Genomic DNA, 27,302 nt, shown 5'->3' with positions numbered 1-27,302 from the left:
CTCTATCTGTTCAGTCCATAAATCTACAAGAATATATGTGACTATAATTCTGTTACACTTTTGTATTTGACTTTCTTTTATACCACAAACTTAAAACAGTCATTTAAAAAGCAAATCTCATTTTAAAATAAAAATTAGCAAAAGCTTGGATAGAGGAGAGGAACTTGCCAAATTCCTCACCCATACCTTCATATCCAGTCTTTCATCATTCACTTCAATTTCACAAATTTGGCGATACTTTGAAATAGCATGCCTAATTTTGTCTTAATAATATGTGTAGCTTCATTTGTTCACAAAAAAAAGTTAACAGAATCTCAGAATTCCTTAAAAGTCTCTATCATTGCCAATGTGCACCCCATGCAAATAATAAAGACTACTGAGATACACTCTACACTCAGTTGAGAATTATTCTCATTAAATTATAAGAGCAATGTGAAGTAGATTATTTTAAAAGCTTTCTGGAAAATTAAGGAACTGTATTTGAAGAATTAGTATAAACCCTAGAATTCTGGAAGATAAACACAGCAATATGCCTGATTTTCTGAATCAGGTGTATATTATTAAAGGACAGTTGTCCTGCTAGGTACTAGTTTTACATTGTCAAAGAAGTGATGTGGGAAAAGCATGGTTATGCTTGTATGATTGTTTGTGTGTTTCTCCCTTGAGATAATGTTGTGTAGGATTAACAGCAGGATGGTGAGAAAATCCATCATTTTGAAACCTGTTCCATGGAGATGGATGGATAGATTGGTAAAGTAACTCAATAATCTTCATTCTTTTTCCCGGTTATTCACAGATCAGTGAGCATTGTCGTTAATAAAGCAATGGAATGCTTGTATTCTTGCCTACATTACTCCTCAGCTTTTGACAGGGAAAGAATTAATGTGAACTACTTCCTGCTAATATTTAAGTGTATGATGTGGGGCATTCCATTGTAACCCTTTAGAGTTTGATAGAACTTCATTGACTGACTAACTAATACAGTTTGAGCGTCTGCTTTTAGACATAGCCCCACTTTGTTATGATTCACGTGAGAGGTTACCCTGATACTTACATATGAAAACTTCTCCAAGCCCATTTTCTCCTCATATTACGTAGGTATAATCCAGATCTTAAAATACTTCCAATAATTTGTATTAGGATGAAATATAAATGGCTCCTTATAGGGAAAGGTGATATTTTAAATAAGGCTGGTATTTGAAACTGAAATTTTAGTTTGATTGAACTGGAGAGTAATATAGTATTAATGTACAAATGTTTACAAAAATATTCAAAGCCGAGTTTTACCGTCTCTTTGGAATAACTATATATTTTCATAAATGTGATGGAAATAGTATGTAAACTATAATTATTTTAAGTATAAATTAGAGATTGTTATTTAAAATGAAACAAGATACAAGTAAACAAGAAACCAAAACAAAGACAGTCTCCAAGTTCAGTTCTGTCTTTTATGTTATTTGTAATTGGCTAGTGCTGAATATTTCTTTTAAATTATCAATATTTCAGTGGTGTTACTTTTATTATGGAGAAGGTAATAGCTAATCTCATCTACAACCTTTAAGTTTTTTTTAAATTATAAACAAATAAAAACCATTATGTATATGCTGTTTTGCCTACCTGTGTACTTGCACTATGTGTTTGCTTGGTGCTCATGGAGTTCATGGATACTCCTGGAACTGGAGTTACAGTTGTGAACTGCCATATAGGTGCTGTGAATCAAACCCTGGTCCTTTTGAAGGGCATCCAGTGCTCTTACTGGATGAAACATCTCTTCAGCTCCCACCCTTGGTTACATTAGGACTCAAGTGTAATGACATGAGAAAACACATAATCTCTATTATCTAACCTAAATGGTGAATATTATTTTATCAATGGTGTATGAGTTTACAGTCCTGGTACTTAAAGTGAATGTTTTGGTGACTACTGTGCAATGAATTTAGATATTGTATACTTTTCAGTTTATATAAACTGGATCTGGCATTAAAATTCAATAATTTAATAACCCAATAATTTGTATTTGTTGGTAGCTATGCTTGCGATGTAAAACTTGGTCATCTTCATCTCTCTTTAGTTCCTATTACAAAAGGGATGTCCTGTAAGTCTTTACAGTTGCTGAATTTGTATGTTTTACTCATATGCCATTACATAGTTAGAACTCTGGTTGATAATATTGTGAGACAAAACTTTTCTTGCCGAGACACAGTACACCTGCCTACTCACTCCAGATAAGGAGCCCACTACAAACCAAAACACAGGTACCACCGAAGTCCAACTTGGTGAAACCATGAGTTTTGTTGGGCTTATTTACAGGAATATGGTTGAGGGGTTAAAGGAGAAGAAATGACACAAAGCCACCAAGACACCCCCCTCTCCCCTGCATGGGTGACAGCTCAAAAAAGCTGGGAAGCTGGAACACACTGCACAGCCTACAGGAAGTTCAACAGATTGGAGAGTGTCCTTTCAGAGTTACTCTGGTCTTAACCCTGTCCAAGTGGGTGCTCTAGTCTGAGTGTTCTTTGTAGCTTATCTTCCTTGAGAGAAACTGTTACTCTGGCAGGGAGAGGCCTAGAAAATCTGGTCTGTTTCAGGGACTTCCTGAAGCTACATTGAGCTATTTAGCTATTTAGGAGTTTTCCTCAGGGTGGAATGTTTTCATCTCTGAGGAAACTATTGCACAATGGATATATAGTATGGCCTTAATAAGTTAAATATTTTAATTAAATTAGAAATTATAAAATCAGTAAATACTACGGTACAGAAAATATTTTCCTCTTATTCACTAGATAGATAAAAATAATTGCTTGAGACTCAGGTAATTAATGTAGCTTTTAGCTCATCCTTATTTCTTTAAGCCATCTGTCTTCACATAAATTAGATAGAAGTTTCACACTTCTCTGATAATGATGAAATAGAGTAAAACCTTGTTCAGGACTGGAATGAACCTCAGTCACTAGAGTGGTTTCTATTCAGATATCAGGCTCTGAGTTTATTTCCAGAACTCACATGAATTAGCTATGTGTAAGGGTAGAGAGATGGTTTATTAGTGAAACTGCCTGCCAGGCAAGCATGAGGACCCAAATTCATATCCCTAGTACTCCTGTAAAAATATGGACATAGTCTCATGTACCTGTAACTCTAGTTGGGAGGGGCAGAGAACAGTGGATCACAACAACTCATTGGGCAGGTCTCAGTGGGAGGCCCTACATCAAGAAAGGAGGAACAACAGCCAAGATTGACCTCTGGCCACCACAGATATGCAAGTGTAGCAAGTGGAAGTTGTCCCACACATACACAAAATCCCAAAATACTTTTATCTCATAAAACTATTCTGATTTGAATTTTACCAATTTACCATTCATTCATAACAGCTTCGATGATTTTGCTTTGTATTTTGCATGTAAACAGTTGCTAAACAAGTAAATTACATGAACAGGAAGGCATATGACCTTCTAATATTTTACTTATTGAGAAATCAAACTGCTCTGAGTTCCTTCTAAATGATTCCTGCCATCTTGAGTTATGTTCTGTGTGGTAACACAAAATCATTAAAATTTGTTAACTAGGATTTTATAACATGCACCTAACTGGTCTTCAGTGACTTCATAGAAATTAGATTTACTCTACTGATGATATTCAGAGCCAATAGAAGTAAAACAAATGCTTATGCTTTTCAGTGGTGCCTCTCTCATGCAAATACTCCTAATCACACAAAAAAGTGCTAATAAAATCATTCTGACCATTGCATTTGAAAAGATTTCAAAGTTCCCTTAGATGTTAAGATTAAAAGATAATAATCCACCAGTCTCAACAGCTTATGCTTGAGCTTCTAAAATACCCACTCTGTGAAACTTATCAAGGAACCTATGTTACTCCACACATGAATTTAATTACATAATGTCATTTTGGTGTATAAGAAGATAGTAATCAAACTGACAAAAAACAGCCAAGGACAAAGCTCAGTGAAAGGTGCTTGAGTAGCTCTGAAATTATCTTTCTGACACATTTTCTTCTTGTTTTACTGAAAATGGATAGGGTTAAATAATTAATTTTTCTTAACCCCTTTCTATTCCAACACACATTTCAATGATTGATTCATTCCCAGACACATATTCTGAGGTTATATTGGTTTTAACACAGATAAGAGAAGCTGGAGGCTCTGCATAAGTACCAATGTTATACTACTTTTTTTTATTTCAGTAAGCATGAGGCTCACTGCCCTGATGCACCAAGGTATTATTATCGTATTATCATATTTCTTTCTTTCTTTCTTTCTTTCTTTCTTTTTTGTTTGTTTTTCGAACAGGGTTTCTCTGTGTAGCCCTGCTATCTTGGACTCGCTTTGCAGACCGGACTGGCCTTGAACTGAGAGAGAACTACCTGCCTCTGCTTCCCGATTGCTAGGAGTATAGATGTACACCACCTAGGTATTATTAATTTAAATGTGAAGTTCTTAATCTGTGAGTCAGATAGAGGTGGTTACTTATCATTGACTTTGTTAGATAAAATTTGTCTTATTAACAACTGATATGTGTTTCCTTATACTTCAGTGAAAAATACCAAAAATTTAGATTTTTGTTACAAATTCAAATAAAGGAGTAAATTAGTAGTTCTAAAAGAAAAACAAAAAACAAACAAACAAACAAAAAACTTGATAGAATGAATGTGAAGGGTGATCTAGCTGCAGCATTGGATCACCAGGGTTGATTCTGCTAATCTGGTTGGCTGGTTAAGTGGGTTCACTTTCTGCCTCATTACTATATCCTCATCCTTCCTCAAGCTGCACATTCAGTGGAAGAAGACAATTTTCCCTTCATTATAGAGGGGGACTGGTCTTCACTTAAGGGTGTAGTACATTTCCTTCCTAGAATGCCTAAACAGGCTTTCAAATAACTTGATTAAAAAATTAAATGTTCTTTTATCAGAAATTATTCTAGTATGCTTTTTACTGCTGCAATAAAACATTTGACTAACAGCAGCTTGGGCATGAAGGAGTTTATTTAACTTCCATTCCCCTATCATAGTCCATCATTGAAGGGAGTCAAGGCAGTAACCCAGAATCAGAAATTTAAGCAGAGACTATGGAGGAACACTTATTACTGGTACATGCTTTCTGTGGCTTGCTCAGGCTGCTTTGTAATATAGCTCAGGACCACCTACACAGGAATGGCATCACCCACTGTAGGCTGGGCACTCTCACATCAGTCATTATTCAAGAAAATTCTCCACAGACATACATTCAATCTGATGGAGGTGTGTTCTCAATTGAGACTACACCTGTTACTAGGTAACTGCAGTTTATGTCAAGTTGACAAAAAACTAACTAGCACAGAAATTACCTTAGAAGAAAGGATGATGGTATCCCTCCTTCTCTGCTTCCCACAGTCTCTCTCTTCATGGCTCTTCCCTGACCACAGACTGAATCCCTAAATCTGTCTTGAAAATACATATTTTTCGTCATTAGAAGGAACTAGTACTAAGACTGTGGTTAGTTTGTTTCCCACAACCAATATATTTTCAATAGTCTTAGATTTTTTTATTTTTTTTTATGGCCTATGAATCCTCTCCTGACCCAAAACAGGTGAGCACCTGAATAAATTCAGGCTCTTGGTTTTATCATATATAAATTTAGACTGAAAATTTTAATTTCCTAAATAAGTACTCCAGTATTTTGGTAGATTTTCAAGATAAAATGTTAAAAACAGATTTTTTTTTTTTTTTAATTCAAGAGAATATTGAGAGACATGTGAAATAATTGAAGTGTAGGTGCTGTGAGGAAAAGTGCTTTTTCTTGTGATGATTGTTGGGAAGGACATGAAGTAGGAGATACAGGGGAGTGGTGTCCAAGTCTACTAGGAAGGGTTCATTTGATGGTATCCCAGCATAGGATGGAACAACATGAGTTTTTAAGGTTATGGGAAGAGCTCACTAAATGTCAAGAACCATGAGTTACAGAGCAGGAATGTAGAGTCTTTTCCTATATACAAAGGAGAGATGAATAGAGTGGAACAAAGTAGTTAAATGCAAGTGGAGTGTGTGATAAAAGCCTAATTGAGGATGCATAAAAGTTGTTGCTGCCTACTTCTTTGTGGTATCAATTGCACCTCGATCATTTATTATGTTCAAACTTTCAGTCTTTTGAAATATTGTTTCCTGAGCTTGAGGATTGCTTTTTAGTTCTGTGGGAAAATATATATATATCATATATATATCATTTAATTTACTTTATTGGTTTGATGCGGTTATATGATTCATCAGCTTTGATGATAGGACCTCAAACTGAAGGACTGGGGAACTTTAGAAAATAATAAAATGAAACATTAAATCTAGGACACAGAATGTTCTGTGTGTAAAAAAATAGATTAAATAAAAATAATGTATTAACATGAGCCCTGGCCACTTTTCCTCTGATCTCCCTCCAACCTCTCAGGGCCCTGTGCCCATTATTTATCTTATGGAACATAGATAGTCTGTTTCTACCTCTAGGAGAGCTCTGGTTAAGGCAATGGCCCACTGTTCTTTTTTCATGTGCAGAACCCCACACATACAATTTTAGAAGTGAAAACATTGCTTTATGTTTTATGATTCGTGTTTAGGAACTATTTTCAAATATTCTTTTGTATGTTTTAATTTTTAAAACATTAATACAGTTCTGCTTTGTAATTTTAGTATTGGTATAAATAAAATATACTACTTCTGGTTTTGAAATTAAGGTATTGGATGAAGGGACACTTTGTATTGCACTGGAATTGTATATGTTATATCCACACAGTCCAACAGATGAATTGCCCTGAAGCTTATCTTTTTCTTGTTACATTAGTTTTTAATTAAAGAAAACAACTAGTTGGAGGCAGTTACTTTCTGTGAAATGTAATGAAGATTTATTTTGGAAGTGACCTTCACTTTATTAGCTGAAGCAGTAATCAGCAGAATTAATAGAATAATCAAATTATATACAAACTCATAAATCATCTTGAATAGTGCTTTCAAAGTTCAGCTATTAATGGGTCCTATTGTTTTGCAGCTGTATTAAAAGATTACAACTGCTGATTCCTACCTTGATAGGAACTGAAATTGCTTTTTTAAAGGCTATGTATGATGAGGGCTACCAGCCAAATATTTTCATGATTCTTAATTGATCTAGAATACTATTCAATGTCACCAGGGCAAAGTTGAAATTCAGTCCAGTGTTGGTATGCTATTTCAGTAAATTCTGAATCAGTGTTGGAACTGTACTATTCTAATTAGAGTTATATTGCCTTAATTGTCTAGTCTTTGGGTTTAATAGCATCAAAGACTTCAGTTATATCCCGAATATACACAATTATCTGAATAATATATTGTATGGATGTTATGCTGCTTTGTGGATTGTCTTTCAGCTCTTAATTATAGGGGTAGTTTAATAACTGAACAAACAATTTCTTTCAAAGTATCAGTTTTCCTATTTTTCAGAAACAATTGCTGTGTTCTTAACTTCCATAAAATGGGAAAAGTAGATTCTTGGGCCTGAGGTGTGTATGTTTGATATATGGTAACAGTAGGTGTTGACCACTCTTGTCATATAGTTGAATATACTGAAAAATTAGCCCTAGCAATACTTTTGTGCATTTTAATATTACATTCTCCCAGAATCTATTAAAATTAAGTCAATTTGGTTTTGAAAGTATCCAAGGCTTATGAAACTAGAAAACCAATAGTTATTTTTGAGTTAATATGTGATATGATTATTGTATATGCTTAAACATGGCATTTTAGTTTTTAAATGAAAATTTTCATAAAAGAAAGTCATGCCGCAAGTGAAGAAAATTTTTTGTCCTCTAATGTCATTACTCAGAGCTATATATTATTATCAGAAAAATGATCATTATTTTGCTTTCATTGTTTTAATTTCTTTGTGCTAATTTGAGAAGTACAAAACTTCTGTAAAGTTTGAAGATTATTTTTATAGTAATTGGAGATGACTTTAAAAATCATTTTAATATGAACATTCTAAATAGAATAATTCATAATGAAGTTTAAACTTTAATTAATCACCATCTTACAGACTTTTTTCAATCTAAAAAAAAAAAATGATGTAAGTCTGAAATCACAGACTTTTCCTAAACATCCTTTGTTCATGTAATTGAATGAAGATGGAAAAATATTATGAATTTTTCATTTTTAAAAAAGGAAGTGGCCATTTCAGTGCAGAAAATGCATTGTTCTCTTTCTATGTATTTGTTTATTTCTATCATGTGTGTTCGAGGTGGGAGTTGGGGAGACAAAGGTCCACATCTGGCATCTTCCTGAGTCACCATTTACCTTATTTTTTGAGATAAGTCTCTTACCAAACCTGGAACTTGCAGATTCCCTAGCCCCAAAGGTATTAGGACCTCTGCGTGTTCCTCCTCCCCTACCCCCCCACACACATACTGCTCTAGAACTGTATATGCATGCCACTAGGCCTGGCTTTTATGTGGTTCCTGAAATTCTAAACTTAGGTCCTTATGCTTATGTAGAAAATATGTTACCCACTGGACCATCTTCCCAGCCCAATTTTTTTGAAAGTTGTTAATCTTTTTTTCATATTTTTATTGAAAAATAAAATCATTCATATTACATCTCATTTGCTATCCCATCCTATGCATCCTCCCATTCCTCCCTCCCTCCCGCTTTCACCCCATTCCTCTTCCCTATGACTGTGACTGAGAGGGACCTCCTACCCCTGAATATGATGCTAGGGTATCAAGTCTCTACTTGATAGTCTGCTATCCTTTCTCTGAGTGCCATCGGGCCTCACCATCAAGGGGACATGGCCAAATATGGGGCACCAGAGTTCGTGTGAAAGTCAGTCACCAGTCTCCACTTAACTGTGGAGGATGTTCTGTCCCTTGGCTAGATCTGGGTAGGGGTTTGATGATGACTGCACATATTGTCCTTGGTTGGTGCCATAGATTGAGCAGAACCCCTGGGCCCAGATCTGCCCATCATAGTGTTCTTCTTGTAGGTTTCTAGGACCCTCTGGATCCTTCTATTTCCCGATCTCCTATATTTCTCTCACCTAGAGTCTCAATAGGATGTCCTCACCTCTATCCCACTTTCCTGGTAAGTAAAGACTTTCATGAGACATGCCCCTTGGGCTAGTGTCCAGTTATAAGTGAGTATATACCATTTGAGTCTCTCTGCTTCTGGGTTAGCTCACTCATTATGATCATTTCTAGTTCAATCCATTTGTTCACAAATTTCGGAATTTCCTTGTTTTTAATAGCTGAGTAGTATTCCATAGTGTAAATGTACCACAGTTTCTTTATCCATTCTTCTACTGAGGGACACTTAGGCTGTTTCCACATGGTTGAGCAAATTTTCTTTTTGTGTACTGGAGCATCTTCTGGGTATATTCCAAGGAGTGGAATAGCTGGGTCTTGAGGAAGCCCTATTCCCAGCTTTCTGAGATAGCGCCAAACAGATTTCCAAAGTGGCTATATTAGTTTGCATTCCCAGCAGCAATGAAGGAGTGTTCCTCTCTCTCCACATCCTCGCCAGCATGTGCTGTCTCTTTAATTTTTGTTCTTAGCCATTCTGATGGGTGTAAGATGGAATCTCAGAGTTGTTTTGATTTCCCAGCCCGCTTTTTAAGTCTTTCAAAGCTAGTTAACAGAATACATACTCAGAATTTTACCCACTCTGTTCGTGTGTGTGTGTGTGTGTGTGTGTGTGTGTGTGTGTGTGTGTGTGTGTGTTTCTGTCTTTGGCTGAAGCCTTCTTTGAATACTTGTATTTCAGATGTTAATGCACACTCTCCTGAATATCAAACATGCAAGTGTTCTTAACAACTGAGCCATCTCTCCAGCTTCTACAATGAATTGTAAAAAGAATATTATCATGTCTGTTCTGAACTTCTTTTTTATAGCATTGAACTCATTTCCTAGCTGTGGTAGATAATAAATTTATACCATATGAATACACACCATCCCTTAGAATTCTGCAGTAGACATGGATTCTGAGTGAGTATATAAAGTGGTGAGTCCTTGAAGGAAACAAGGAGCATTGCAGTGACATTTTTTTCTCCCTCCCTGTTGAAATCCTGGAAATTCTTAGGTTTCCCTTTTAGTCTCTGAGTCACTTTGTTGCTGCTTTTTTTTTTTTTTTTAAATAAAAGAAAGCATTTAATTGGAGCTGACTTAAATTGAAAGGTTTATTTAGTTCATTATCATCATGACAGGAAGCTTGGTGGCACTCAGGCAGACATGATGATGAAGAGGGAGCTGAGAGTTCTACAACAAAGTATTCAGATTACATGCCTACTGGGACCATTCTTATTCAAACCAACACATTCCACTCCCTGGCCCCTAAAGGCTTGTAGCCATATCTTAATGCAAAAATCTATTTAGTCCAACTTCAAAAGTCCACACAGTCTTTAATGCTCTCAACACTGTTTAAACATTTAAAGGTCAAAGTCTCTAATACTCATGGCAATCTCTTAACTGTAACCCCTATAAAATCAGAATAGGGATCACATATTTCCAACATACAAAATCACAAAATATACACTATCATTCTAAAAGGAAGGAAAGGGAACATAGTGGGGAAATACTCTCAAAACCAAGAATGAACCCCAGCAAACTCAAAATTCTGTACCCCCACACATACATACATTACACACACAATCTCAGAATATGTCCCAGTGCTGCCTAGATCTTAGAAGAACTTCCAAGCTTCCCACCTTAATCTGGGATAACTATTGATGTGTGAGCAGGTAATTACCCATGACTTTATACTTACTTCATTATTTTTTATTATTATTTTTTTTATTAATTTATTCTTGTTACATCTCAATGTTTATCCCATCCCTTGTATCCTCCCATTCCTCCCCCCCCCCCATTTTCCCATTATTCCCCTCCCCTATGACTGTTCTTGAGGGGGATTACGTCCCCCTATATATTCTCATAGGGTATCAAGTCTCTTCTTGGCTACTTGCTCTCCTTCCTCTGAGTGCCACCAGCTCTCCCCCTCCAGGGGACATGGTCAAATGTGAGGCACCAGAGTACGTGAGAAAGTCATATCACACTCTCCACTCAACTGTGGAGAATGTTCTGACCATTGGCTAGATCTGGGTAGGGGTTTAAAGTTTACTGCCTGTATTGTCCTTGGCTGGTGCCTTAGTTTGAGCGGGACCCCCTGGGCCCAAATCTGCCTATCATAATGTTCTACACAAATCTGGGTATGTTGTTCCTTCATTTTCATTGAATTTCAGAAACTCCTTGATTTCTTTCTTTATTTCTTCCCTGACCCAGGTGTCATTTAGCAGAGAGTTGTTTAGTTTCCACGTACATGTAGGCTTTTCGTTATTTCTGTTGTTGTTGAGTTGCAGCCTAAGAGCATGGTGATCGGATAAGATACAAGGTATTATTTCAGTTCTCTTGTATCTGTTGAGGCTTGCTTTGTGACCTAGGATGTGATAAATTTTGGAGAAGGTTCCATGGGGTGCAGAGAAGAAGGTATATTCTTTCTTGTTTGGGTGAAAGGTTCTATAGATATCTGTTAGATCCATTTGACCCATGGCATTAGTTAATGATGTTATTTCTCGGTTTAGTTTCTGTTTCAATGACTTATCCTTCAGTGAGAGTGGGGTGTTGAAGTCTCCCACTATTATTGTGTGGGGATCGATGTGTGGTTTAAGCTTTTTTAGCAGATCTTTTACAAATGTGTGTGCCTTTGTATTGGGAGCATAGATGTTCAGAATTGTGATGTCATCTTGGTTGAGTTTACCTTTGATGAGTATGAAGTGTCCTTCCACATCCATTTTGATTAATTTTGGTTGAAAGTCTATTTTGTTCGATATTAAAATGGCTACGCCTGCTTGCTTCTTGTGACCATTTGCTTGGAACGTTCTTTTCCAACCTTTTCCCCTGAGGTAATGCCTATCATTATGGGTGAGATGTGTTTCTTGAATGCAGAAGAACGTTGGATCTTGTTTATGCACCCATTCATTTAGTCTGTGTCTTTTTATTAGAGAATTGAGACCATTGATGTTGAGAGATATTAATGACCAGTGACTGTTAAGAGTCTTAATTTTGACGTTGTTTCCAGTCGAGCGTTTGTGTAGTTGTGTTTTTGCCCTGGTAAAGGGACAAGCAGCCTTTCCCTGGAAGAGCCTCCTAATTAGTTAGCCAATATGAAGTGGACATCTATGAAATCCTATGCATATGAGTAACACTAAACAGACTCAATTATGTGTATGTGTGTGCATACAATTAATGATGATTAGGGAAAATATAAGTGAGAACATACACAGCACAATAATAAGAAGAGATAATGAATCGAAGAAGGAGTTGGAGTGGGAAGATAAGCGAGGAGGCAGATGAGGGAAAGAGAGAAAGGTGGGGATGATGTTTACAATATTCATCTATGAAATTCTTAACAAAGGTTTAAAAAAACTAAAAATACAACTATAATACAACTCTAACACTCTTAAGTATATACTTGAAGAACTGTTAAACTAAAATTTCACAGAAATATCTATATATTCTTGCTTTTGTCTTATTACCCAATATAAATTGCATAGGCTTAGATGTCCAATAACAGATAAACAGATAACAAATGTCCTGCACAGACACAAGGGAATTGGATTTTCATATATTTTGAGTCATTCCGTTCTGCATTCAAAAATACCCAGATATGATACTGGGCATAACCATGTAGAGTCTTAGGAATTAATGAGACAAGTATACTCTTATCTTTGTTTAGAATATATTTCTTTTTATCTATGTATTGTGAAATTTGGATTTTCCATATAAGGTAGAAAAATGGAAAAAAAATTTCCACGGGTATTACTCAAACCAGAAATGGTGTATCATGTACAGTGTCATACCCGAGAAAGAGGCAGAAAGAAGAGACTGATCAAAGGAAATTGCATAGTCTATGGAAGATTTTTATATACTTGATTTAAAGGAGGTTCTTTAAAATAAGTTTCTTGAGTAGATCTGCCACCATAAAAAAAAAAAAAAAAAATGAGGCTGTTAGTCATAGTCTTTTGACTGCAAAGCTAAATAATAGTAAGAACATTTTTGAAGGTATGTTTTAATACTAGTTAGGAAACCCCAATGTTTTCCATTTCTACTCCTCTTGGTGTCGCTGTGATGAGTTGTATTAAGGAGCTTATTGAGTTGAGGTTGTAGTTGGAGCCCTTGTGCAAGCATGTGAACGATAGATCTGTAGCCTAGCTTGGATCAAAACATACAAATTGACCCCCAATTTTTTGAAAGGTCTTATTTTTTAAGGCTTGAATGATGACTAGTGTTCTATAATTTATGCTAAGTTATTCTGAACCCCTGGTGCAGTTATTAATACAGATCTGTTTCTGTCATCCAATACATAGTTTTATTGTGACTTTCCTATAGAAGGTTAAATTTGAGGACAGCTGGAAAAGCTGGGCAAAAAAGTGAATATATCATCTACAGAATGGCACCAAGAACAGAAGAGGCAAGATATATGGCTAAGATGTATGAAATAAAGGCAGTTTCTGGGAGTGAGCTTTCTGAAGGCTATGCATTCTTTTCAGACAGCTTTTTCTAAGTTAAGCATGATGATTATGCCTTCTAAGAGTGACAGCAGTGCCTAAAAGGCAGCCTGTTTGCTCACAGCCTGATTTCCTTGGGGCTGAAGTCTGCATGACAAGCCCCACTAAATTCAGATAATGTACCTGATAATTTGTTAAGTTATCAAGAGTGTTGTGTCCTTCCTAATCCATGGTAACTTCTTCTAGGAATAGAAAGTAATCTGTGTATACTCAATGTGTAAATGAGTATATATAGTGTTAAGTAGCAATGTTGACAAGACCAAGAGACAGTGTTTGTTGGTAATGGTAGCAATTAACTTTCTCTAGTAATCACTCATCTCTGAGGAGAAGATTAGACTAAGTGTCTTGGGATGCTCTTTCAATGCAGTGCCTGTGCAGGATGGTGACTGGGCTTCAGAAGGTACATTTAATTGTTAAGTGTTTCAAGGAAGACATTATGCTTAGAACATTATCAGTTTCTTCTAATTGTTCGTCGGGAATCTATACTCCATGTCCAGTTCTTCAGCAGTTTTGTCTTAAATCTGGCCCCAGTCTCTTTACTTCTTTGTCTGTATTGTCACAACTATGCTTCAGATCATCATTATCACTTGCTTCATCAATGTCCAACAATGCTGGCTTTTCCCCATTCTTTTACCCTGTTAATAATTTCAAGTATTAAGGACCATCTTTAAAAAACAAACACACAGGAACACTAGAAATCTAATTATGCATTATTTTTTCCTGAGAAGAAATGAACTGTTTACCATGGAAAGGCCAACGATGGCAGACCAAAATATGAATCCCTCCCAAGGTTAACATAATGAAATGAGTAGATTTACTTGGCCTTTCCTTTAAGAATCTCAATGATTGGTTAATCTGTAGAAATTTGGATAACGTTGGGGTGGCTACATCAAGTAAGAAGACAAAATTCCCCCAACTCTGGCCTTGTATTATCAGATCCCTTCCTTTCTTTGTGATATTACTTTATATGATATTTATCCCCTATACACTGAACCATGTTATACATCAAGTGCTAGAATTGGCTATTTGTTCTGCTTGAAATTTTTTCTCCACCTCTTCACATGGTCATGTTCTTCTGTTTACTTGGTTCTTTGATCAAATACCAGTTCAGTTTGTGTTATACTTTTGTTCCCAAATAACATTATCATTAAACCATTTTATTGCCTTCAGGAAAATTGTAATCTTTACTTATTTTATATCACTATCTGTTTTTATACTAGAAAAGTTATATACCATCAAGGACAGTCTTTGTCTTCACTTTTGTATCCTAACTCACTAGGTCTATATCTACTGAACAATAGGCCTAGTTCCATAAATATTTGTGAATAAAGGAAAAAATGTCAGTGCATGTTATAGGCATAAGGTTATTGTGTAATTCAAGGGCTGATTTCTGTATCCCCCCTATCTGTCTGTAGTTCCTGTTCTGAGAATCTCCTGTCTCAGTGTTGTGTATACATTGCTCCCCAGTTGTCCTTTGGTCCTTTGGTATGCCAGTGAAGCAGCTTACAGCCAATTGCTAAGCAAGGAAGAGAATAGGGCTGGACTTTGTCCCAGCCAAAGGAAGAGGAGTTAGAGGAGGAAGTAGGCAATTCAGCCACTGGAGAAGTCCAAGACACATTAGGAAGGGGCTGGAACAGGTAACGCTACAAAGTGCAAGTATTTATGGGATGTACACTGGTAGGAAACCAAATTAGCATAGAGAGTTAAGAATAGAGTAATAACTGCTCAGTTATTGTGTTGTGAAGCTTATTGTTAAACAAGTATAAAAGAGTATCAGTTATTTTTGTGATAGCTGGGCTAAAGAGAGAAACTGAAAAATAAATGCAGTTTTATAAAAAATAACTTCAACAGCATGTTGTTATCAACACAGCAGTTCTCATACACCTGTCACATACCTCTTTGTGGAAATGATTGCATTGACCAGATGCAGTTTAAACTCTCGTAGAAGAAAATACAGACCATAAACAACACAAGCAGATTGCCACACACTTTGATCGGTGTGGCCAACAATTCCTCATAAATAATGGAATCTAAAAAGGTTGTCTCTTCTCTTCAGACTGTGGTGGCTAGCAATTTGCAATATAGTGAACATTATGATGGGTCAAAGCACCTTCCATGCTTTAGCTCATTCACCTCAGGAAAAACACTATGTGATAAATATGATCCCTATTTTATCATCTCAAGAACTGAAATATAGTCCCAGAACTTGTAAATGAGAGAAATAAAAAGGACAGAAGCACTGCGACTCTGTGGCTGATGTCCATATTGATCTAATGCCTATCTCTAAAGCCTAATCTCTGTTCAATTTGCGTATTGTAACTACAGTTGAACACTTGATTCTTAGTGACCTGAACGTTTTGCTGTTGATGATTATTGTTTACCACCTGCAGGTTATTTAACTGTGATCAGTATTATGCGTAGCTTGTCATTTTTGCTATACTGAATCCCTGTGAATGGAACACATAGTTGAGTATTTTTATTGGTGGTATCATTTATTTTTTATCCTGCTGAATAGAGTCAATAATGGACAGTAAAAGATAGACCCTAGCGTAGGATTGTTACGGACAGGACATTCTTTTTCTTGAGGAAACATTTGATTCTAGGGCAATGGGAAATCCAAAGCTGGGTTAGGTGAAAGTAGCTTGAATGTTTAATGGAATTTTGGGTGAAAATGATGCCATGATTCTAATCTTACCCATGTTTACCTTCCTTTAAGCTTGACCCACTATAAGCTTTCATCTTTGGCACCTACTGTCCTTCCCTCTTCTTCCAGCTGGAAGGATATTATATGCCAGGAAAGTGGGAAGGGGCGGGGAGGAGTAAGAATGATAGTACAATTGAGCACAGTACTAAGTAGTGTAACTATGATGAATAAGCATGATGTAGTAGTATAAACATCCATTGTAAGTCTAAAACTCATAAACATGCCATGTGGTATATAGTATATAGTAAAACTAAACTTATAGTCCATGGATGTAAGCAGTACCCTCATGTACATGTATATAAAATAAACACACATCCATATAGTTCTCTCATACTCTTTTTCTCAGGGCAGCATGTACTCAGTGAACATGATAGAATGTTCAGTGTGTTGTTTTAAATATGCTGCCCTGATACATGTCTATCTATGCACGTAGTTATAAGAAACTGTCAAACTTTCTTTGTGTAGATGCAATGGCTGAATTATATATCATGATGTTTAGGAGATATATTTAGTGGAACTGTTATTTTATCAGTATTCTGTGAAATCTCTGTATAGCTAAAATACAGTGGTAGTGATCAATGATTGCATGCTTATGTTCAACTACAACATTTTAATCTTTCTGGAGGAGCGGAAAGATCTGATATTTATAGTATTCCTGTAGATTTTCCATTAGTTTCTCAATACTTATCATACTTATTAATCTCATAATACTTAAAATACTAACTGCACTACAGCAGGTAGGTTTAGCAGAGGCACACATTCTTTCAGACCCCACAATGCTGCTATAAATTGCACCAAAATTGAAGTCTTGAATACTTGCTACTTTGGCTAGCTTAATTGTTCAGCATTAATGCATTAACCCTTGCTTCACTGGTTTGCCATTTTATACACTCGAATAAAACTTATTAAGCCATATTATATATTAATACATGCCATTGTGAAGCGTTCACCTTTTGCTTAGAGCACTTTATTTGAAATTTCTGATTGATCAATGTACTTTATAACATTTTAAAAAATGCGTTTTGTAAAGTATTTACTCTTTGTTAAGAACTTTAAAGACAATCATTTCTACTGTAATTATAATCATACTATCTGCAGTTGAAGTTACATGTAATAAGTTTCACATGTATAGAAAGAAAAACATCTTTTCAGGGGAGACAATAATGAATAGAGCTTAAGGGACTACTGTACTTTTCATAATATCATTACAACTGCACAGTTGTAGAACACTTTCAGGGAGTAAATTTGACCTCCTAACTTTGTGTGGCTTTCCTTCATAAATGACCCTGAACAAATCCCTTGACACCCCTAGTGTGTGTCTGTGTCTGAGTTTGCCTCCCTTTCTCTCTCTCTCTCTCTCTCTCTCTCTCTCTCTCTCTCTCTCTCTCTCTCTCTCTCTCTCTCTCTCTCTCTCTCTCCCCCTCTCCATGTATGTGTATATGCACAGGAGTGCATGTGTGCACTCCACGCTGTGTCCCCTCGCCCCCCCATGGTGTGGTATGTGTCTATGTCTCTCTGCTTTCAAATTTTGTAAATCTCTTGTCTCATGGGATCATTATAGGATGCATTATAGGATGGCATGCAATAAGCATTCACTGGTAGCTATGATTGTTACTTTTATTGGTATTGTGTGTTTTGTCTTCCAATAACCTGCATGTAGCAAATAGTTATTTCTTCATGTGTCCCTACTAGACATGAGCATGGTTGCTATTTAAGTTTTGAATTTACCTGTCAAGAACCCACTGTTGAACTTCTTACCCACTTGAAATTAGTTTCCTCTGGTAGTCATGGCCATCTTATGTTTTCCAACAATCAAGCAAACAAATTTGAAGGTGAAATACAGAAATGAATCTTAAGAGTAGGACAAAAAGAACTTGATAAATGTCCTTATTTTGCCTGATACAAAACACTGAGTTTTTTTTTTAATAGGAGCCTAAAATGAATAAGGAAAATAGAAGTGTGAGAGAGAACAAATACCAACCTTATAAAATGTATGTGTCTCCCATTCTATCTGACAAGCCCAAAGAGAAACTGTGAAAAATGACGAGTAACTGTATATATTTACAGTCTCAAATATTTATAAGAGATGTTCTTATTCTTTGAAAGACCACTAAATATTTATGTTCTTATTTAAAATTTGGTTGCATGATTATGACTGTGTGTAGTCATTAAACTTCTTCCGCTTTAATACTCCATGCCATTCACATTATCCAGTCCTTAACATTCTGTACATGTATATAGAGCAACAGTTGATAGATAATAGCATGTTGAAAACCAGGTAATTTTGATGAATTATGGAGGCCTCTTGTAGTCCAAATTTTATAAAGATTCATTTTCAGAGGGATACTAGATAAAATGCAAAACCTGTATGTTTCAAAAAGAAACATAATAAAAGTGGTCTTTATGAAAGTTACAGTACAGTTAAATGCATTTAGCAATCTTTAATAAACATGGTAACATTCTCTGACAATGTTTTATAATATTTTAATCTTATACAACTGTGAATTGAGTCAAATTTTTTTTTTTCAAATCTAAGAAAACAGTTAAAAATAGCATTTGCAAAATTGATGCAACATTAACTTTTCTCTATGGCTTTGAGCACGCAGTGGGTTGGGGGAAGCAAACATGAAAACACAGCCTCCCTCGTCTGTGTTCATCCCTAGCTACTTCTGAGGACTTTTAGAAACATTGGTGCAACCATGCTCACAACATAAAATTATCCCCCAAACAAATTCACTTTCAGCTTTGAATTTTTTGTTTTGTTTTGTTTTGTTTTTCCAGACAGCATTTGGGTTCCCTGTATAGCTTTGGCTGTCCTGGACTCCCTTTATAGACCAGGCAGGCCTCGAACTAATAGTGATCCACCTGCCTCTGCCTCCTTGAGTGCTAGGATTAAAGGTGTGCACCACCACACCTGCCATGGGCTTTGAAACTAATTCACCTTATTTATGGTAAGTAGGCCAATAGTGTGAATTCTGTCAGTATCAGCAGGAAATAGTGAAGAGCTTGGTCATAATTTCCTGTGTATCAGTACTTGCCAAAAACAGAAGGCTGAATACTGGTGGCAAATACAGCTAAACAGTTCACTAGAAAGATTATTTTTCTAAGTCTCATTAGAATCTGTTAAATTGTAATTCCTTAACATCAGATATACTAGCACATACTACTGTACAATTTGAAATTCTATTGATGAGTAAGACTAACAGGAAAAAAGGTTTTCATTTCTGTCCTACATAAAGTTTATAGTGTACAGATTCTTACCCTTTTTTGTGAAATTTTGCTTAGCGCCTCTGTTCTGTCCTTAACTGCATTATTATTCAAATTTTCTCAATTTAAAACTTACACACACAGACACACACACACACACGTTTTCTTGTGCACCAATATTGTACACCTGAGGAAATTATTACTTAACCTCTAATCTACCATAACTAGCCTTATGTGCATCTGGAAGGATTCAATTTGAAAAGACAGGGAAAGTATTAAGCCCTATTTAAAGTGATTGTCATTTATTTCTACCATTTTTAGTCTTCATTTCACTCTACAAAGATTATGAAATACTTCCTCAATACAGATTAAAATACAAAAGACATTGTTGTCCTCAGATTTGCCAAATCTCAAAATTTGGTCATACTTAATTACTTTAAAAATATTTACTTGTATTTATCGATGTTGTTTGTGTGTGTGTGTGTTTATGTGCAGCATGTACATGTAGATGAGGCCAGAAGAGGGTGTCATCCCCTTGATGTTGGAGTTATAAATGGTTGTGAGCCTCTTGATGTGGGTGCTGAGAACCAAACCTCTGCAAGAACAGTAAAGAAGTGGAAAAAAAAAAAAAGGCAAATTATTCACTTCAGTGTTAATTTCATTCTCTCCATTTGTAGAGGAATTGCTACTCCAATGTATTATTTGTAGTTTCCTCAAAGTTTTGTGCCTTACATGTTTGTCTATTCTTTTGATGTATAGTGAGATTTTGAATAATAAGTTGTGATTTTTATACATAAATGATGCCACTCAGGAAGTATTCTTTCCTAAATTTCTATTGTCACTCAGCTTTTACATTTTTAAAATACCACTGATTAATAGATGAGATTAAATTTCATGCATTCATATTATTTATGTTATTCTGTAGCATGATCTGAGAATTTTGACAGCTGTAAGCATATTTATAGGGTATAGTCAACACAAATGATTCCATTTCTAACACCAAATGCAGAATTGTTAGTTTTGCAAAGTTGACCTCAAGTATTATAGATAGTTTAAAGGACTCATTAAAATTGTGTATAATAGCTTAGTTTTTTAGAGGGAATGGTTATAGAACTAAACTATTAAAGATTTATAGGACAGAGCACTAGGGAATTCCAAATTATAATTTCTGCATGTTTTCTGACTGAAAAAATAAGCCTCTCCAAATGTAGGTGTATGGACCAGTATGTATGATCAACCAAGAAAGTTCTTGTGCATCAATATTCAACTTTTGTTTATTGATGCCTCAACACTTGGGCATAACTTACCTTGGAACTGAGGTCAGTGCCTACCCCTTTGGAGTTTAGTTATTTATCAAATGACTCGAAGCTCTCACTCCAAATTAAAGTGTTGTTCTGGGCACCCTCATCCTAAGACTGTCTGGTCCATCCTCCCCTGACTCTAAATTGACTTCTTAAGGCTGTTTGTTGAACCATTGTCTGTAGGCAAACAACAACAACAACAAAAACCAACCAACCAAACAAAACCCACTCCTTTCAAACATGACATTTAGAGGGCATAGAGAGTACCTCCCAGAAGCTGGGGACAATGGCTAGATCTTAGATCTTCTTTGATTAAACTAAAAATATTGTACATCAAATGTCCATTTGTTTGTGAATTCTCCTCTAGATTTTGACTTTATATTGGTACATAAAAACAGTATTTAGAAATGAATATATGGTATATGCTTCTGTATAGCATATACTTTATAACTTATTTGCAAACATTATTTTATTCCTCAAAAGAAGCCTATGTGAATAAGTGGTATGAGAGGATTGGGTTGGAAAATTAGATACGGTGGAGCTGATTTTCCTGTTTCTATGGTCACACAGCTAGTTTGTGACATCGTTGGCATATGAACCCAGACAGTCAAAATTCTTCGTTAACCACTATACCTAAAATGTATGCAGGAAGAAAGAAAAAGGTGCATCCATCTTTTTCAATACATATAGCTAGGATTACCTAAAATATCTAAGTAAGAATAGGATTTGCTGGTCTGCAAAGGGATGCATCTTGAGCTTTACGATAGTAAATTGTTATCCAAACTGAAAGACTTTATAACTACTAATGTGTCAGTAAATCTCTTCATATCTATGGACTGCCTGTTTTTTAAAACTTTCTTGTCTACATGTTTAAATGTTTAAAGTTCTGTATTTTCTCAATTTTATGATGAGTTTTATGTTTTACTGAAGAATTTCTTTCTTGACTTCATATCTTTTGATTTTCTTTTCTCATTTTTGCTTTTCATACTTAGGCCTACACACTTCCTGGAATTGATTTGGAATTCAGTGTGAATCAGAGATGATTATTCTGATAAATATAATATGTCATCCCCAAATCTTTTTGTCATGGCCCACTCTTTATTCTAGTAAATAGTGCTACTTCTTCCATGATCATTTCTAATGTATTCATATACCTTTCTGTTAATTCTCTATTTCTGCTCTAACCCACTCAGCAGGATAAAACAACAGAAATTTATCATCTTACATTCCTTTAGGTCAGCAGTCTGAAAGGAACCTGCAGGACTGCATTCCTTCTTAGGGCACAAGGGAAGGCTCTGTTCCTCTCCTTTTCTAGTGTAAAAAAGCCACCTGCATTCTTTGGCATGTGTCCACCTTCCATAAAAGGCATCACTCTGACCTCTGCACTCATCTGCACATCTTTATATCTGACTTTAACCTTCCGGTTTCTTCTTTTGAAGATCCTTGTAATTGTGTTGTGCTCATCAGGGTATCTGATAGCAGGAACTTTAATGTAATGTACTTAGAAAGTCCTTCATGACATGCAGTGTAAGATATCTATATATCTCTGTGATTAGGGTATAGAATCTGCTGATGTAAATATTCAGTCTACCATAGTCATCTTTCTGATATTCTATTGTCTTTTCCACATTTTTCATTAATCCATTTTAAGCAGACCTATAACCTCTATGTAAGAATTCTATCTGAGTAATGTTTTTACGGGTTGATCCCTACTGTTTAAATTGTGTCTGTTCATTCTCACTCAAGGTAAGTACTGTGTAATCTTAGGTTTTAAAATCCTCATTGTGGGACTCAAAAGTATGAAAGAAGCTAAAGTCTAGGGTTATCATTTAAGCCACTTTTCTTGATTTTTCCTCAGTAATGGGTATTTTGGATCATTTCATGGTATAATTTCAAATGTTCAATGTTTTTTCGAGGATGGAATCATGAATCTAAGTACAGAGGTATAAGCTTAGTCTACCCTGAGCACTAGACAATCAGCATTCTGTTTATCCCCCTGCCCCCAGTAGTGAGTTTGTTTCTTTCCTATGTCATTTTACTGAGGTATAGTCCCTTAAATAATCAGATGTCATTAAAGATGGTTTCCTTTGCTGCTTCCTGTCCTGTTCAGATCTTAAGTGTTCTTCTCCCTTAATGGGTGTTAAATTGCTAGTACTTAGCTGACTGAACAAGAAAACTCCTTATAGCTTCTAGTGTATTAACTCTGCCATGTTCCAGGTTTTCAGTCTTGTCTCTTAGAGGTTTTGCTTACCTCTGTGGTACCTGATATCTTTTAAAGTCTCCCAGTCTTCCTTGTTCCATCCTTCTTCAACCCTCTCTACTCTTATTTTGTTGAGTGACTCATTCAACACCTCTGGAGGATTATCTGTGGCTTATGCACCTTAGAAATGCAGGAGCTGATTTTAGAGACACATTTAACTCTTACTTAGGGACATTTTTGACTTGTTCACAATTTTAGATATCAATACAATTAGATACCACTAATTGTGGTTCCTTTGTTTCATAAAGAAATTGCTTATGTTACATCTGAGAAATTTTAATATGGATAATGGAAATTATATATTAGAAAATTTCCTTTTTCTAATTCCTATTACAATACCTAAGATCACTAAATATTGTTACTTTAGTTTTAAACCCGGTTAATCAAATTCTCATTTTTCTATTCTCTTTCCAGAATGTGTGCTGTGTTCGGTGGAATCTATTGTCTTCGTCATTCTGTACAGTGCCTTGTAGTGGACAAAGAATCCAGAAAGTAAGGATGCTACAACCTTCCTAGATTTATACACCACACATGGGTGAAAAATATAGAAGTTGCTTTTTAAAAAGTGATTCTTAAGATATCCTCCTTGGTATTAATAACATATCAACCTTGATTAAAAGTAATTTGTGTTTAGGTCTTCCAGAACAAGGAAAGTGAGTTCAGAATATAGAAACTAAATTAATTTCCCTGCAATATGACTGTAGCTCCTGATCATTCAAGCTTGGAAGACAAATCATTTCAGCTGCCAGGGGTAGGTGATGAGTGATGTTAGTTTTCCTTGTGGCCTTACCTCCTCTAATTGATTTTCATCAGATGACAACAAAGCCCTCTGTTATTGCGTTTTTAAAAATGGAGCTCACCTAAAGACTCATCAGATTAATCTCTGCTGATAATGCATGTCACTTCAAGAGAAAAGACTTTAATGAGTTTTTAGGTAGATTGTTGTCATAAACTATGCTGCCCTGTTATCTGAGAATAAATTCTTTTACAACAGAATCAGGCTACAAGCTGTTTGAGTATTAAAGTATGAATTTGTCCACTTTCTTACAATAGCTAAGCATCATCTATTTACATATGGTTAGCATTGTAATTATTTTTCTAAGATTTATTATTATTTATTAATATATATTCTTGTCTGAATTAAATTCAGGTAAATCACCACTGTACAATTTCTTAGTATTACCTTGAAAAAGAAATAGCATAACTAGCTGAAGTTTTAGGACCTCTGAAAACAGATGTTTCTTTTCTGTTTTAGATGTTCTCAAGTACCTGTTGACCTATATTTCATAGATGACTATTTCATGGCTATATTAAAAATAGTGTTGTTAAAATAATGAAGTTCCATAATATTTGTAACTAGAATCTTAAATGGCTTGTTTCTATGTACAGTAATTTTGTATAGTCTAAATGGAATAAATTGGCTACTAATTTCTCATAAGTGAGTTACAGTGTTACTAATAGTTAATTTCTCTAAGGTTTAGTGCTAGAGAAAAGTAAATTTGCAGCTCTGTGAGGGAAAATTGACATGTGATTTAAAATTCATATAAAGTATCTTTACCAATTGAATAGAGAAAGAAATGATAATATACAAAGGACTACCCCTAAAAGCTCACAATATTCATATTTTTCACATGAAGAGCTCTATATAAGTTCATGAAAGAGTGGTTGTCTTTATGCCTCCCAGCTTGTTTTCCTTATACAGTGATTCTGAAACAAAAATGCTTTCCTGTGACAGAAAAGCAGATAATGAATTGCTTGTAAGGTGTTTATTTGCTTAGGTCATTTTTATCCTCCTTGGGCACCATTCCAGTACCACATGTTGGGCTCAGTGACATGAAGAATTTTCATGGCTCATATTTCTTGTTGGTGGTTTTTCTTTCTTTCTTTCTTTCTTTCTTTCTTTCTTTCTTTCTTTCTTCTTTCTTTCTTTCTTAAAATAGGTATGCTAGTACAGTAATAGCACTTGTTGAAATAAAGGCTACCTTACATCTGACATTTTTATGAAATATTCCAAACAATGGTTCTACTTTTATGTACTTAATACACATTCTAGTTCGAGCAGAAAGGTGAAAACTAAAGGTCTTAGAAACCCAAAGAACCTCCAGACTGGTAATTCTGTAAAGTGACCAAGGGAATTGAGTAAATACTCTTTTAGATACTTCCAGGAATTTAGTGTTTTGTTGGGTTGGTTTGTTTGGTATTTTGAGATAGGTTCTCACAGTGTACCCCAGGATGACAAATGTTTGTCACCACTTTTCAATGGAAAACTATAGTTCTAAGCAACACCCTAGAGGAATCTATATAGTTCGCTCTTAGAAGACACTGAGAAACAATGATCTCTATAAAGTGAACTTAAAGGTTTATGCAATAGTTTGAGCGGGACCCCTGGGGAGAGTGGGGTATGACTTTCACACGTACTCTGGTGCCTCATATTTGACCATGTCCCCTGGAAAGGGAGACCTGGTGGCACTCAGAGGAAGGACAGCAGGCTACCAAGAAGAGACTTCATACCCTATGAGCATATACAGGGGGAGGAAGTCCCCCTCTTTCACAGTCATAGGGGAGGGGAATAAGGGGAAAATGGGAGGGAGGGAAGAATGGGAGGATACAAGGGATGGGATAACCATTGAGATGTAACAAGAATAAATTAATAAAAAACTTAAAAAAAAAAAAAGGTTTATGCAATAGTACTGTGTTTCCTGATGAGCTTGGGAATCCTAGACCTTAAATTATTGTAAGGCTTTGTCTAGATGAACTTTCCAGATAGACAGGCAGTATGAATTGTAGGTAGTAGGCAGTTTAAAGTTTTTTGTATCATTATACAAGTCCTGAAGCACCGTAGTTATTAGTGATACCTATGACATGTAAATGTTTGATAACCCTGTAATGAGAGGGGCTTTTGAACAGTATTAGTACTTGCATGATAGCAAGTTCTTTTTTGGCCATTTCTTTTAATTGTAAGATAGTTTAGGACTCAGCAATAATCATTGAGTCTTCTTTTACATTTGACCAAATGCTTAGATTATGTTTAATTATATTCAAAAGTATTTAACTCACTCTTCCTTAGCATATAGAAATAAATTATCTTAAGATATTTCATATGCGTAAATGTGGGCCAGTTGTCACTTGATTGAGTAATGAGTTGTTAGAAACAAATTGAGCAATTTATTTGTGTTTATTTTCATAAACAAATAGCACACAGTACCTGTGTTATATTGATTAAACCCCAGTTTTCCAATGAACACCATTTTCGTATCTATCATGATTTTTTAAATGCAACTTTTTTGGATATGGCATGTGATTCTCTTACTACAACATTTATTCCAAGCTTTAACAATTTATCCCATAATAATAGTATAGTTTTCAAGCTTTACATGGAGTGATGTGATTCCTGTTATTTACTGTCCCCCCTCACCATATGATTTGCTTAAATGATCCTTAACATTCTTCATAAAGAAACATGTAAAATGGGGGCGGGGGAAGCATGCAATATTTTAAAGTTGAAAATATATACCTGTGATAACAAATGCCAAGATTGTGTAAATATCAAAAGCAAATTTTAATTCAAGTTGTTTTTAGGCTAATGTATCTTTCCCAAACACTGCTCTCATTTAAGATCTATTTTAGAGAAATGCCAGTAATAGGAGATACATTGTAAATACCTAAAAGTGCAGGAAAATTTTTGTTAAAAATCCTGACCTTGTAGTTGAGTATATCTGATATTTGTTTCTTTTTAAGGTTCTAGGATGATGTAGAAAATTGTCTATTGTAATTGTAATCTTAAACAAGCAACCTACAAAGATTTGCATTGGTATACTTTTAGTTTGCCTTTCTTACTAGGTAGAATATTTGACATTTCTTCTCCCATTTAATGAAATTACAACTTGTTCATGCTTCGGGTCAGAGTCCTTAATCTCAGACACTAGATTAGACCTCTAAGTCAGGTCCCTTGTACAAGTATTTGATAAATTTTCTGTAGGAAGGGCAAGATCTTAATATAATGTCTTCTGAACCAAGGCACGTCTCTATTACTCTTTATCCCCAATAACCCTCTCATTACATTAATGAATGAAGCTTAGAGTGATTTTAGCTTTTTCTGTGTGTGCTTTGATTTTCACCTTCTATTTAATAAAGCTGACAGAAACATAAGTGACCACAGCATTAAGTTTGATGTCCTGTTTAAACATTAAAGTATGAAATAAGCTTTGAGAGAGGAGGCACATGATAAAATATATGGAATATATGACCAACTGTATCAATCACTATTTTTGCCTG

The 27,302-nt window shown here is 35.4% G+C and overlaps 1 protein-coding gene across 1 annotated transcript in view; it reads left to right on the top strand.

Moving 5' to 3' along the window:
- Nucleotides 1-27,302, top strand: part of Chm (CHM Rab escort protein) — a 159,960-nt gene that overhangs the window by 94,581 nt on the left and 38,077 nt on the right. The window contains exon 9 of the mRNA XM_051142168.1: nucleotides 23,442-23,519. Within this exon, the coding sequence (XP_050998125.1) occupies nucleotides 23,442-23,519 (78 nt within the window). The remainder of the gene's footprint in view (nucleotides 1-23,441; nucleotides 23,520-27,302) is intronic.

The sequence above is a fragment of the Acomys russatus genome, chromosome X, assembly GCF_903995435.1.
Source record: "Acomys russatus chromosome X, mAcoRus1.1, whole genome shotgun sequence".
In the NCBI taxonomy this organism is placed as follows: Eukaryota; Metazoa; Chordata; class Mammalia; order Rodentia; family Muridae; genus Acomys; species Acomys russatus.
The sequence above is the reverse complement of the archived record's forward strand: the minus strand, read 5'-3'. Positions and strand labels throughout refer to the sequence as shown.